The sequence below is a fragment of the Colius striatus genome, chromosome 6, assembly GCF_028858725.1.
Source record: "Colius striatus isolate bColStr4 chromosome 6, bColStr4.1.hap1, whole genome shotgun sequence".
Lineage (NCBI taxonomy): Eukaryota > Metazoa > Chordata > Aves > Coliiformes > Coliidae > Colius > Colius striatus.
In genome coordinates, this window is record NC_084764.1 from 2,654,238 (window position 1) to 2,668,955 (window position 14,718).

The 14,718-nt window shown below is 40.4% G+C and overlaps 1 protein-coding gene across 1 annotated transcript in view; it reads left to right on the forward strand.

Moving 5' to 3' along the window:
* STARD9 (StAR related lipid transfer domain containing 9) overlaps window positions 1–14,718 on the forward strand; it is an 86,230-nt gene that overhangs the window by 15,396 nt on the left and 56,116 nt on the right. Inside the window, exons 4-7 of the mRNA XM_061997899.1 lie at window positions 10,428–10,544; window positions 10,795–10,827; window positions 10,911–10,972; window positions 12,205–12,317. Coding sequence (XP_061853883.1) covers window positions 10,428–10,544; window positions 10,795–10,827; window positions 10,911–10,972; window positions 12,205–12,317 — 325 coding nt within the window. The remainder of the gene's footprint in view (window positions 1–10,427; window positions 10,545–10,794; window positions 10,828–10,910; window positions 10,973–12,204; window positions 12,318–14,718) is intronic.

Below are 14,718 nucleotides of genomic sequence, written 5' to 3' on the forward strand. Positions count from 1 at the left end.
CGGGGATAGCTGGTACTTTTCCTAGCAGTTCCTAGACACAGTCTGGGAGCTGGCAGGACACATGATCATTCCTGACTGGAAGTTTGCATGTGGTCACCCTGCTTTGGAGGCTGAGACTACTTGTTAGCATGAACACCACATGACTGGGCACATTTCAATTGCTAGTGTTGCAGCTGTAATGGTGTGGTCCTGTCAGAAGTGCTCAGGAGGTGATACTGAAGTGCTTCTGGAAGCTACTGGAAGTTACCACTTGGAGAAGTAAGAACATGTTTCACACCTTTTTCATACACCTCTGGCACTGTCTTCCCAGCTTTGTGGAACATAAAATAATCACATTTTATCTTGACCTGGCTGCATGTTTATGTAGCCTGCAGCTGCAGTATGTAACCGACACTAGACCTAAAGCTGTGATGGGAGCTGACTAAAGAGTTCTGTTCCTAGCAGAGGGATTAGGGGTGGAGAGTTAGTTACAGGGGCTGGAATTTGTTGCATGCAGTTTAGCCTCGTTGTTTTGGTGGCTCTGCTTCGTTATAAGCATCAAGAACTGTTGGGTTTTAATATGCTGCCCACAAGATGACTAGCTGCACACATATTGTAATGTTGTTCAAGGGCTGATCCAGTTGGGAAGTAATCTGGAGCTCCTCTTACAGTTAGACTCTGTATAAACCCTTTTCCTGTGTCTGTAGGACAGTCTTTTAGAGTTTCTACATCTTTTGTTTTAAAGAGGGATTTACCATTAGAACCAGTTCTATACAGCACACCTGCACTGTACAATTTTGTACATCCATTCCCTGATTCAGGCACCTGCCATCACATCCCTCAACATGAAAACATGTTCTTCAGCACATGTGTACAATTTCAGAGATCTCTGAAAATTTCTACTGTGTTTCCTGTGGTTTTTACCTTCCTTCTGTCTTGTTGCATCCTCCTGATGTTCTACTAACGAGGACAATGACCCAGGGAGAGAAATTATTTGATAGTGGGAATCTGGAGGAAACAATGATCCACTTGGAATAGTATTTTTTTAAAGTATGCTTTTAAAAATCATTTTCAAGTTAGACTTTAACTTCTTTAAAATGGTTAAGGGACCATTAAAATAATGAGGTGTTGCAAGTGAAATGCTCTCATTTATACAGAGCACTGTGCTGCTTTGGCCTGGTTGTGTGACTTTGGTCAAAGCTGGCAGCTGTGGTTTTAAATGAGGAATTTGCAGATGCTGTGGCTTTTGTTTGGAGGAGAGCAGACTGTACAGATGTTGAATGTATAAAGTACCTAATGTTTCTTCTATAAGTCATGAAAAGAGAAGCCTGAGCTGAATTCCCGTGGAGATGGATGGTTGTCTTAGCACGACTGTCTGAAAATCACCTTGTTACCTTGCTGTGTGCTTTCAAAACTCTTTTGAAACAAAACTATCATTCTCTAATAGGTGAATTTGTAGTTATGCAACAGTTCTCTAACTAAAAGAGAAAATAATGGAAGTAGAAATGTAGATAATTAGATTGTCATGTTTTTGCATATCCCCAGGTTGTGTGTGATCCTGTCTTTTTCTAAAACAGTTTCTTGTAATAAGACAAATGTATTACAAAAGAGTTAAGGGACATATGTGTTTGAAATGTATTGATTTAACATATACTCAATTCCCAGATGGGTTGTGGAGTCTCCTTCTCCGGAATCATTCCAAACCTAGCTGGATGAGTTGCTGTGTGCCCTACTCTAGGTGGTCCTGCTTTGACAGAGGGGTTGCACTGGATGAGTGCAACCAGGTCCCTTCCAACCCTTAAGAATCTGTGATTCTGTGATAAAATTACTGTGGGACAGAACTAACAATATAAGAGGCAAACTATGTGACAAAAATATATGCCTCAACATAAAGAGTACTGTACTAACGTATGTCTGAAAGTATATATTCAAAAGTGGATAGTCAATAAAACCTAGTGTAAATACATCAATGTCTTGAGCCTCGGTCCTTTTCAGATCACTTATTTTGAACCTCCTGTTCCCTGCTCATTGCTTGATTCTTTCTATAATTCTATGATTCTAATGTGGTGCATGGCACAGCATTTTAATTAGTGAAGAAATAACCTGTAATTCATCTTCAGCTTGGAAGAATGCTGACAAAATGTCTTTGTTCTGTCTCTAAATGAAAAAAGAAGTATCAATGTATTTTATTAGCCAAGGGTAAAATTATAGTGGCTTTTGTAGACAATCCGATGTCTTCCTGGGAATATTTTTAGGGCTTTTTGTTTTGGCTTTATCTTGTCATAGAAACTATCATGTCTGAGAGGGAAACTCCAGCAGTGTCTTCCAGGAAATGTGTTGTCATAATATTAGGAAGATTATTTTGTTCTGGCAGTTTTCCAAGGGATCTTTGTTTATCTTGGTAAAACCAAGGATTTGAGCTTTTTACCAGGCTTGTAGTGACATAAAGATATGTGACCTTAATTGAGACATGGCAATTCCCTGGTGCTGATGCCTGTTTATTCTCTGATCTTCAGCAGATCTGCATGTTTCTCTTTCTGAAGGTGTATAGTATGGTGCCATCTTTCGCTTTATGGAACTATTGGGCTTGTTGTCTTTTTAGTGCTTATTTGTTTAGATGTTTTACAAATGATACAAAGCAGCTTGGCTTTTGTCTAGTTTAGCAAAGTGTGCTATGAAGCACTGAGCTGTCTCCTTAGCACACCTTGTTCAGTTTGAGGTTGGTGTGGTATAAAGAGTAGGGAAGGAAGATGATCTAAAAATGAAGTTATGTCCAGCCTTAATGGATTTCTGAGAACACAAGTAAAAGAAACTGATAGTCCCTGCAACCTTTTTAATGTAACATTTCTGATTAGGTGACTGGTGACTGTTCATTGCACCTTTGGCTGATAATATGCAGACCCTCAGTAGCTGTAAACTGGAAATGAGCAGAGGCTGCTGACCCGGCAAAAGAACAGAGCTAACAGTTTACTCAACCACTACTCCTGGCAAACTTTGATGTTAGTATATTGTTAAGAATAAGATGCCAAGAGCTCCCTCTGTGAACTCATAAGTGACCTCAAATTACCTCCTCTTCTTTGGATTGTCTCAGAAACTGCTGGATCCATATAAATTTAGAAAAGCCTTTTTTTCCCCCTGAGCATTGTGTACAGCTTCAGACTTATTTATCTATCTGAAAGGTTGTGGTATACATGACAGTCAGCATTCTTTTCTCATGCAATAAAGAAACCCTGTGAGACTTTAATTCTGCAAGAATCTTTGAAGAACTGAACCACAGTCCAGAAACTTGCTGGTTCTCAGTCTTATCAATAAACATCACAGGGATATCTGAATTCATAGAAGGGTGTAGGTTTTTCCTTCACATGCTTCTTGTGCAAGTCAGCTGCTCATGTAGTCCTCTGAACAGTCAGGTAGGTGTTTTAAAATGCAGGCATAGAAATATTCCTATTGCTGTAAAGAGCTTTACATCACGGTTGCATCCCTGTTCCCTGCTCATTGATGGGGACTGGAACCTTAAAGATCACTTCTAACAAAACCTGTGTCTCTCTGCCTGTGAGAGCAGTGAGAGCAGATACCTCCCTTGTAAACCATGCTTAATGAGGATAGCTACTACTTCTTACAAGTGTGGGGTGAAGCCCACCTTTAAGCCTTGTAGTATCTCCAATTATGGAGACATAATTTCTTTTAAATATGGAGACTTCTGTCTTAAAGTGGCAATGCTTCTGGTTTGTATAATGAGATCACAAAGAGCTGTATGTAGATAACCTGAATTGCTTTATTAACAAACAGTACTGCTACAGTTTAATATTCCAAATCATAAACATCTTGTGTTGTAGAATCAACTTTAAAGTTGATTCTTCCTTTAATACATCTGTAATAACTTCAGTCAAAGGATTTATTTCTCACTGATTGACTTTGGTGAGAGTATCACCAGTCACCAGAATAAAAGAACATGATAAGCCTCTCCTTTCTGTGCGTAACTGCTGCTCATTGCTGCATGCAAAATACAGTTTCTTCAAACCCAGTCTTTGCATTTGAGATTGCATTTACTTATACACTTAAAGGGAAACAAATCATTGCAAGAAGTCTGAAGCCTCATTTTGCATATGCTGGCAGTAATACAATGGAGTATGAAGAAGGAAATTTAATAGTGGTTGCTTTTTATCGGTTTTTAGTGTTTTAAAGCCTAAAGGGAATATGTTTTCATGTGCCAGTATCAACTTGAATTAGCTGATACATGAGAATACTCACTTCAAGGTGAAGGGGAAAAAGCAGAAATCTCACCTTGATAATGTCATTGGGTTGTTGTCTGAGTGTTGCAGATGATTGTTATCCCTTACTGAATTACTCAGAAATTGGGATCACTGCTTTTTCTCCCTGCCTTCTTGTAATAAGCCAAGGAATCATCTTTTTTCCATCTCCATCCTCTGTCTTCTCCCAAAAGTTACAGGCAGTTATTTTCAGGGACTCAGCTGAGAATTTATATTTGTCCCTGCTGCGTTAAACAATAAAACTTACTAATTTTATGTTGTTATTCTTTACTTTCCTTTCACATGGACTCACAGACATCCGCCAATGGCCTGGGATGCTAGCCAAGAGCTCGCAGTGGTGGGATAAAATGCATGATATTTATAGCTTCATTCTAATTTGTTATTTGTTTGTTGCTCACACTATTTATTTTCCTCATTTTAAGAGAAACTGCTCTGCTATTTTTCCCCCCTTCCCCCACCCCTTTTTTTTTACACACTTGGTAGACATTCAGCCACAGATAATGATGGTATCAGAACATATCAAGTGACTAATTACATTATTTTCCTGGCATGAAGTAATATCTGGGCCAGGGGAGTGGGATGACTCAAATCTTTTCTGGTCTTGGCAGATTAAAACAGTATGAATGTAGAGAACAATGTGCTGCTTCTTCCAGCTGTGACATTAGCCTTTGCTAGACCTTTAGAAAAGCTGAAGTTTTTAGTTTCCCCTGTGGTTCCATTCTTGCATGGTCTGGCTCAGAATTCACACAGGAAAAGTCCTCTTTTGCTGCATGTTGCTGGCAGTAGTTTAAGTAAGCATGTTATTATTCTGCCTGTGAAGGTGCACAGCACAGAAACTAAATCTGTTCTTCTGACATGCAATGCATCAGACAAGCAGCTGTAGGGATAGAGCAGCACTCAGACCTGCAGTCCTGGGGCTCTGGGGCAACACCAGCGGTGGTTGAAGTGGTTTGTGGACACAGTGTTGCAGATTGTGTATAGCTAGCTAGCTACGTGTCATTTTCTCCTTCCTTTCCCTAAGGGTGTTTATTGAAGTCTTCATCCAGTTTTAAGAGCTAGATAATACAGTGAATCTACACAGTTGCCTTTCATTGCCTTTTGCAAAAGTCCTTCCCTCTTTTGCAGAAGGTAGGCATAAAGAAAAGCCATCTGGATTGTTTGAGCATGTGTAAGCTTTTGAGATGTGGGGTTTTTTTCTAACACATAATCAGTTTGAGACACACATTCCACTCTACGCTGTCTTTTATTGCAACTGAGAACTGCCATGGCAATTCTCATACCAACTGCTCTCCATTTGCCATTGACACACATGAGAAGTTGTGTATGTCCAAGGAACCCCATCTGTAAGGAATATTTGACATAAATTGGGCATCACTCCTGGAAAAATGAAGCACCTGTGACAATTCTGGTGTGAGGAACGCCTGTACAGAAAGAGGATTCACCTCTGAATTTGGACTCCTGCCAGGTGATCTGCAGGTTTAGATCAGAAACAGGAACAGCTCTTCAAGACAAATAGTCTGTCTCCTGCAGTTTCTCTTTAGTAGAGACAGTTTGTAAGCTTTTGAGGAAAAATGGAGGTTGCTTTCACTATGTCCCTAACAATATTGCCCTTCTGGAGAGAGTCAGCAAGCCTTAACATCTGTTTCACAACTCAGTAAACAAAAGGGAGCGCATTCAGTCCTTAATGAGAAGGATTCACCTGTGTTGATTGGGAGATGAAATCTCAGCATGAAACTCAAGGTTTACACATTCCCTTTTGTGTTTTATGTAACATATTCATTAATAAAGCTGAAAATTATGTCAGAGGGGTTTTTTTCTGCGTAGAAGGCTTTGTTATGACAAGTGTAGCTGGGCTGAGCTAAGTCAGATATTGACAGACAGAGTTTGGACTGTATGGCTGTTATATTCAAATTCCTCTTCTGTAATCCAGTGATGACACAAAAGGAATCCTTGTTGGACAGGATAAGAGAGAGGAATGTGGGTTTTGTTCAGGTAGATGGAAATACCAGATGGTATTATTGAGAGGGGTGTCTGATGTTTTGTGTCGATGTCTACAGTGGAATACCAGCAACTTAATAAAAACAAAAGGGAGACAAAAACAGAACAAGAGAGTGGAGTTGTGCCCTTTAGAACTTTTAACAGTTAAAGATTTAGAAACTGGATTGACCTGGTGAACACAGAAGAGTTTTTTCCTTTTTTAAATGAAATACATCTTTGATGAGCAGGTAAAGTATATGGTAAAATGGCAAGCATATAAAGCTACCACTCAGCTTAGCCAGTACTGATCACATTCTGTTCCTCTGGGTGATGGGAGAGAGACTGTCTTTGTCATACGTTACTTGTGATTTTCTAGTATTTTACAATTCCACCTAAAATGTCAATCGAGAATGAACTTTCCTGCTGTTAAATATAGTGTGTGTATGTACATTACCACACAGAGCAGGCAGTTTATTCACTGGGGAAAACAAAAATCACAGCTGATAAGATGAACAAAGATATCACTGTCTCTCACAGGGAGAATTAAAGCACAAAGGGGTTTAAGGATACATGGGAAGTCTGTTGGCAGAGCCAAGAGCTGAACTGTCTCTTGAGTTCTAGTGCAAATGCCTCTGCCAGGGGCCAAGCCTCTGGAGCTGGAGAGAAGCTGTCCCTTTCACGTCCCTTTCACTCCCCTCCTTCCGGTCTGACTGGGAAAAGAAACTGAAAAGGCTGGACAGAGAGAAGGAAAAGAAGTAATCCTGGTTGTGAAGCTGTGGCCTCTTAACAAGAGAGAAGAAATGTTCCCAAACTAACCAACCGATGCCTATTTTTCCCTTTTTCTCCTCTCCTCCTCTTTATCCCATTCACACCAAGAAGTAATGTTGCTGAAGTAATCTCAGTGTCACAGTGGAGGGTTCTGTGCAGCTGATCAGCATAATGTGCTTCCCTTTGCTTGTGCTTTCTGTGCCTGTGTACAGAAAGCCCTTTAGCTGACATTTGTTTCATATTCTATAAGAGAAGCAGCGTGTGGAAAGGCCTTGCATTGGTGGAACAAACCCCTGCAGTTGTTTCCACATTTTCCTTCCCTGCATCCTCCTTCCGACCTTTTCATTTCAATTCATTTCTGGATTTTTAATTTAAACGACTCTTTGGGCTTTGGAACCTAGGCTTTCATTATTTTGACAGCAATTGTTTACTTCTGCATGATGCTATCTTGTGAAATACTTTTTCATGTTAAATCCAAGCCTTGGATGCTGCATCTGAGACGTTGCAGCAATTTATTTCAACAGAACTTGGTCATTAAACCAAACAATAACAGCTTGAGGGAGGCAAGGTTGTGTAAGGAAAGCACAGCAAATGTGAGATACTTCATATCTGTAGTTCATGGTGGAGATGCTGGCAGATAGATACTACAGGACTGAGCCTTTTGCTGTTTAATGACTTAAACTGTCCTGACCCATTGTTTGAGAGACATTCTGTTTGTGTACTAAGTAACAGCACTTTTTTAATACTAAGCTCATTTTGTACCTGGATCTGCTGCAATTGTCTTGATGCTCTGGAGGTTTCAGTCTTCTGGTGAAGATGTTTTCTGTTTTCTTGTTTCCATGCTAAATCTTTAATGGCAATTGAGCTGTGGAGTTTTTTTCAGCATTTATCAAGTCATTTGCTGGTTCTATGGTGAAAGAAGCTGCTGCCCAGATGTCTTGTCTTCAGCTTAGTCTTCTCCTGTTTTATTAAATCAGTGGTATCTTAAGGGCTATTGTTAAGCTGTGCTCTGCCAGAAGGTGATTTTCTTCTGCTTTTAGTCCCAGTTATTAACCTGTAGGCATTGTTTTAGTATCCTAACTTTAGCCTAATGTTTTGCAGTGCAAGTGTTTTGCTTTTACTGATTTGTTTGTTGATTATGATGCTTGTGGACTCTACCTGTACTTAGTAGCAATTTTATTCATTCAAAAACCTTTTCTATAAATTACCTGAGGGTCTTTTTATCTCATTGTTTTGGGGGTTTTTTTTGCCTTGACCAAATGAACTCCTTTGAAATTTCTGACATGCCAAAGTGACTTTGGTTTCCTAATGATAATATTAAATATTGACCACTTCAGACACCTGCAAAGAAGAAAAATTACAGTACAGATAAGACTTGGTAAACTATTCTATTAGCTTCTTGCTCTAAAAGGTGCTGCTCTTTCTGTTCTGCTCCTGATTTCTCCTCCCTTCTCCTCTGCTTCAGTCAGAGTAGGTGATACCTGTTGATCCTACTTAAGCATAATTCAAGTATTGTTTATAAGTGATTACTTAAGGTTAAAAAAAACTCCAACAAACCTTTGCATATCAATATTGCTCCCTTCAATTTGCAAACTTGGCATTAGGTGCCATTTCTGGAGGTTTACTGGACAGGTTGGTCTTTTATAATGTTAGCTGTGAGGCTTGGCTTGAGTGACTTGGGAAATCTTGCAGTTTCCTACATTATTAAACCCCCAAATATAACAGGTTAATTTACTGTAGTTTAAAACAACTGCTTTTTGTTTCCTTCTGCAAACCAGGTTCTGATTGGATTAAGAAAAGGAAGTCTTATACTTTAGAAACTTACATTGCCAAAACTTCATTTCTAATGGAATGTCCCCATTATCTCCAGCATTAAAGCATTTATCACCATGAGGGGCATCATCACATTGCAGTTACAATGGCAAATACATATTTGCTGTCATCATCTGCCCTAGTTGCACATCCATTCAGTGCATAGCAATCCAATGAAAAGTTCAAGGTACTTTATCTTAACAGAGACTCATGTTGCAACAGCCAGCAGCATTAGTTTGCATTAGTATAAAATAGTTTCAACCCCACATATGTTGATATTGCAGCAGCATGGACAGCATTTGGATATGCTTGAGCTCTATGATTAGGCTGTTTAACTACATTTTGACCAAACCTTGCCTTTTCTCCCATGTGCACTGACAGTCCTGTAATGAGTACAAACATGTACAATTCAGGATTTGTTAAATTGGAACTGGAAGCTGGCCACTTTGTAGCAAGCATGCCAGCAAAGTACCTTCAATGATAACAGTTGCCTTAATGCCCTCTGGTGACTTCTGCAGAAAGGCTGTATGTTTTCCACTATGAGAACAGCTGAGGGGTAATAAATTGTAGCACGTTTCACAGATCCCTCTGGGATACAGACCAGATCTAGCTGGGTGAGTGCAGGAGCAAGGCATAGCAAAGCCAGTTAAGGCTTTGTTGAAAGAAGTGTTCTTGCATGGAGAAAAGACTGGACGGTGCCAGTCACGTAGAGCAGCCATGCAGGGAACACGCTCGTTTGGGCATGTTCTCTGCTGGAAGTCACATCCAGCTCATGTTGTTTGAAAACCTCATCTCCCTCAAGTTTCATTTCAAAAGTGAGACTTGGAAGAATCCCAGAAGAATCTTTTTGTGTGTGTGTGGGTTTTTTTCTCCTCATAGAGGCATAGAATGGTAGAGCTTGGGAGGGACCTTTAGAGATCATCCAGTCCAACCTCCCTGCAGAAGCAGGTCCCACCTAGATCAGGTCACAGAGGAATGTGTCCAGGGGGGGTTGGAAACCTCCAGAGCAGGAGCCTTCACACCATCCCTGGGCAGCCTGGGCCAGGACTCCCTCACCCTCACAGTAAAATAGTTCTTCCTTATATTTACATGGAACTTTTTGTGATCAACAAAAGCTGTGAGCCAATCCATTATATCATGAAGTGTGTTAATACATACATCCAGAATGATTAATTGTAGTTCTTAGTGTAGAGTCTGCAGCTGTTGATGCTGATGCATATTTGGACTAATGCCTCTGATATTAGCACAGGAAAAGCTTCAATTTCAATTACTCTATTTTAAAGCAAGCCATAATTTCATTGCTGTGCTTCACTTCTATTTGTTTCTGCAGTACAGTAAAACAAAGAGGCTTTTCTGACTAAACTGAGACTACATTCAATTAAGTGAATTGTAATCTATCCTAACAAATGGAGAGAAATTAATTTACCAGAAAGAACAGACACAAAACAGTACAAATTAGCTTTTAATAAGGTTTTGGTAAATATGCTTTGCAGTTCTCATTCATTGTCACTGTAGGGTTATGGCACTGTTTTCAGAGTTATCCAACTTTGTAGTCTTCCATCTTCCTTCTCTAAAGGCCTAATTAAAAAAGGATTGTTCTGTTTGTTTTACTCTTTTCAGGTGTTCCAGGACCTTGGCACTTCAGTATTGTCGGGTGCATTTAGAGGATACAACATCTGCCTCTTTGCATATGGACAGACAGGTTCAGGGAAAACTTACACAATGATGGGAACACCTGTGAGTTCCACCATTCATTTAACACTCAGGGTTGAGGGTGGGATGTCCATCAGAAACTTTGCTTTCTTTTTAAACAGTGATTGTGGTCCATGTTGAACAGAACACTTACATTTTATTTGCTATTTATATCACTGAAATGACAGTCAAGCCTTTTACATTTAGATAAATGATGCAGCAGCACCTAAAATACTAGAAAGATATTGTTCCTGTTGTATATTGTTTAACCTTTTTTTCTGTTTGTCATTTCAAGGCATCCATTGGGCTGACACCTCGTATATGTCAGGTACTTTTTATTACTTGCATTTGTTTAAGCAGTTAGATTTTATAGATAGATTTAAAATTCACATACACTTTTGGGTTGTGCAGGGCCTCTTTTCAAGGAAGGATGACTACTCAGAGCAGACAGCATCTTGCAGAGTGAAGGTCAGGTAAGTGTGTCACTGTTTTGGGGGACACCATGAATGCTTTCCCCAACATATCCCTCTAATCAGAGTAAAGGCTGGTTTGTTTTGTTTCTGTTTTCTCAGATGATAGTTTTGGAACAAGGGGGAGAACACAGAGGAGGGATGAGAAAATTATGGGTTTAGTTTTCCACCTCAGTATAGTTCTTTAGATGCTGTTTGTTCACTGGAGGAAATAAGAGCACATGCAAAATGTACTTGTTTGTTTAACTCTTCAATTTGAGCTGTGACCCTCCATTCCATTCTTATTCATCATTCCCATTGATCTAATGAAACATTATGTTTGGGAATCTGAGGATTTGTACTCACTAATGCTTAAAAAGCATGTTTTACAAATTTTGAGGTACTCAATGCCTCTTGCTTCTTGGAAATTTGCTGCTCTGAGTTCTGTCTGCATGCACCGTGTGGAAAGGAACAAAGACAATGAAAAGAAACTCATTAACTTTGTCATGAAACATCTATGTAAGATTTGGTCATGGTGGAGAAAAGGATGAGCCTGAGCCAGCAATGTGCCCTCATGGGCAAGAAGGCCAGTGGCATCCTGGGGTGGATGGGAAGGGCTGTGGGCGGTAGGTCGAGAGAGGTTCTTCTCCCCATCTCCTCTGCCCTTGTGAGACCACATCTGGAATCTTGTGTCCAGTTCTGGGCCCCTCAGTTCCAGAAGGACAGGGAGCTGCTGGAGAGAGCTCAGCACAGGGCCACAGAGATGAAGGCAGTGGAGCATCTCCCTTGTGAGGAAAGGCTGAGGGAGCTGGGGCTGTTGAGTTTGGAGAAGAAGAGACTGAGGAGTGACCTCATTCATGTTTGCAAATACATAAAGGGTGGGTGTGAGGAGGCTGGAGCCAGGCTGTGCTCAGTGATGGCCAATGATAGGACAAGGGGTGATGAGTACAAGCTGGAACAGAAGAGGTTCCAAAGAAACACAAGGAAAAGCTGCTTCAGTGTTGAGGTGAGGGAGCACTGGCAGGGGCTGCCCAGATGGGCTGTGGAGGCTCCTTCTCTGGAGACATTCCAACCCAGCTGGATGAGTTCCTGTGTGCCCTACTCTAGGTGGTGCTGCTCTGGCAGGGGGGTTGCACTGCATGAGCTTTCCAGGCCCCTTCCAACCCTTGAGATTCTGTGTTTAAATACATGCTCTCCCTCTCTGTCTGTGTGTGTGTCTCCATTTAACATCCCTTTTTGGTTTTTTGACTTTGCAGTTTCCTTGAAATCTACAACGAGCGCGTCCGAGATCTGTTAAAGCAACCCGACCGAAAGAAGCCTTACACGCTGCGAGTGAGAGAGCACCCTGAGACAGGACCCTACGTCCAAGGTGAGAGTGGGCTTCACAACCAGCAGCACCATTCCAAGTAAACACATATCAGCTCTGGATGTATCTTTGCAAACGTTCCTGGTGTGATGCTAAGTTGCTTCTTCAAGAGTTACTGCCCTCAGATATTTTGCTTGTCGATATGAACGTGTGTAATAGACTGAAAGCTTTGTCTGTGTTATCTCACTGTCTGCATATCTCCCACTTTTCTGGATGCTTTTCCAGGCATGAGCCAAAATGTTTATTTCAATTTAAAGAAATCTTAACTTATAAATCACCAATATCAGCTCTAAGTGGATTCTCCAGACCAGCCTAAGGTCCCTCTGTACCTAGTTCAGTCCTTGGCAGCACTATGTATACAAATGAATAAAGAAGTAGATCAACTCAACTGTTTGATGTTGCAGGCCAGCCTGTGAGAAGCCATTCAAACCTGAAGTTGGAGAAGTGAGAACACAACAAGCTTCATTTTCCTACATTAAACTGAAAAAGCAGGATAGGGTAATGTGGGGCCATTGTATGATTAAAAACATCACACACTTTTTAATTGCTTGCAACAACAGTCCCTCAGGTGGCTTTGTGGTCTCTGGTGAGTCATAGCTTTCAAACTAGAAACAGAACAGATGAGGGGAAAAATTCCACATGTTTATTTTCTATTTTAGTTGCCTGTCTTGTTTTGATTCTTATCTCTCAGTGATTGTGTTTGAACTTCCAGTTCCTTTTCACTTTTGATGCCTTCACTTCAGGGTCTGACGTAGCTTTAAATTGGAATTTGGCCATTGGCACTTTGTAAGTTGATTAAAGTTTGCCTGCTTACCAACAACAGGCAAAAAAATCCCTCAAAATCAATGCAGCACTGCAAAATCACACAGAGTAGCTTTACAGTGGAAATAGAAGGGAAGAACCTTTTCCAAACTGGTGTAAATATAAAAAATGAGTGAGTTTGTTTGGGAAGGAAATGCAGACTTTTCATTTTCAATGTGCCTTATATCTAGTGGGCAGAATTCCAAGGTTTCCTCTGCTATCACTGACTTGGCTGCCCACCAAGTGGGCAGTAGCACCTGGAAGGCATGCATTTAGTATGCAAAATGCATATCACACAGCATTTCATTGGTCTTGACACATCTGATCAAATACTTCTGTCCTTTAGAGCTCTTGTCTCTGTTTTGTGAATTCCTTTTGTTCTCTCCAGTTCACTTTTCTCCATCTCTCTTTTCCTTTATCATGGCATTACACATCAGATTATTACCCTCGCTTCAGAGCTAAAGGCAAGATGTGACAAGGGATAGGTTGACTTGGCTTTGTGATAGAATGGGACCTGCAGTCCCCAGCTCTGCAATAGCAATCATAGCACATCTAACAGCCAATGACTGTTACTAATTCCTCCTCTCAAAACTTGAAATAAGCACTTCAGGAGTGTTGGACTTGCATGGTCCTCTACACAAGGGACTATCTGGCACTCTGGTTATTTCAACTGTGCTTTCCCAGCACATCAGCATCCTGTTGAAGGAGAGTTGGAAAATAGATGAATTGATGGTCTCATTAGTATGGTAAACTTATCATTCTTTGAAAAGCAGATTCATAGACATTTGGCCTTTGTTGGGGTCTTTCCAAGATTCTCTTTCTACCTGCTTGTTATTGCAGAACTTTGTTGTTGGTGGAGTACAGATACTAATTATTTTCTTTTAGCAGCTGCTCATTCACCACAAGAAAAGGTCTTTAAACTACTTCCTTCCTTGGCAACTTCTATCCCTTTTCTCAGGCCTTATATCTCCAGTGATTCTTTGGCTGCATATAATGGAGTTTCCTTGTTTTAAAAGAAAATGGACTTATAGCTTCTGCCAATGAGTTGGCTTGCCTTTTGTCACTACTTTGTCTTCATTTGGAACCTTCCAAGCTCAATCTGTCACATCTTTTCCAGCTCTAATTTTTAGGGGTTTGGGGTTTTTTATCAGGATGATGATGATTAATTTTACCCTTTTTGAGTATGGATCACAACTGAAGAATGTAAGTGGTACAGTTGTGTGCTGAACAGAGCTCTGAAATATCCCATAGAAGTTCCCAATTGATTGTGAAATAAGAGGAAAGGATAAAGATTAACCTAAATCATATTTGCCAGGTTTGTAAATGAATACTTTATGAATACTTTAAGATGAGTCTCTCCCTCTGTACCTTATGCCAACCTCCAAAAAACAGTGGTAATGCCTGTAAAAAAAGGTTTTCACTTCAGTGATGTGATTCACATTTTTAGGAGAACTGATCACATGCATGAGAAAGGAAGTAGTTTCTGTGCTGAGGGCCTGATGGGGTGTAATTACTTGCTGTTGTGAGAACACATGAACAGAAGTGATTTCAGGCATGTGAACAGAAGTGATTTCAGGCTAATGAATCAGAGGCTTAGGGCAGC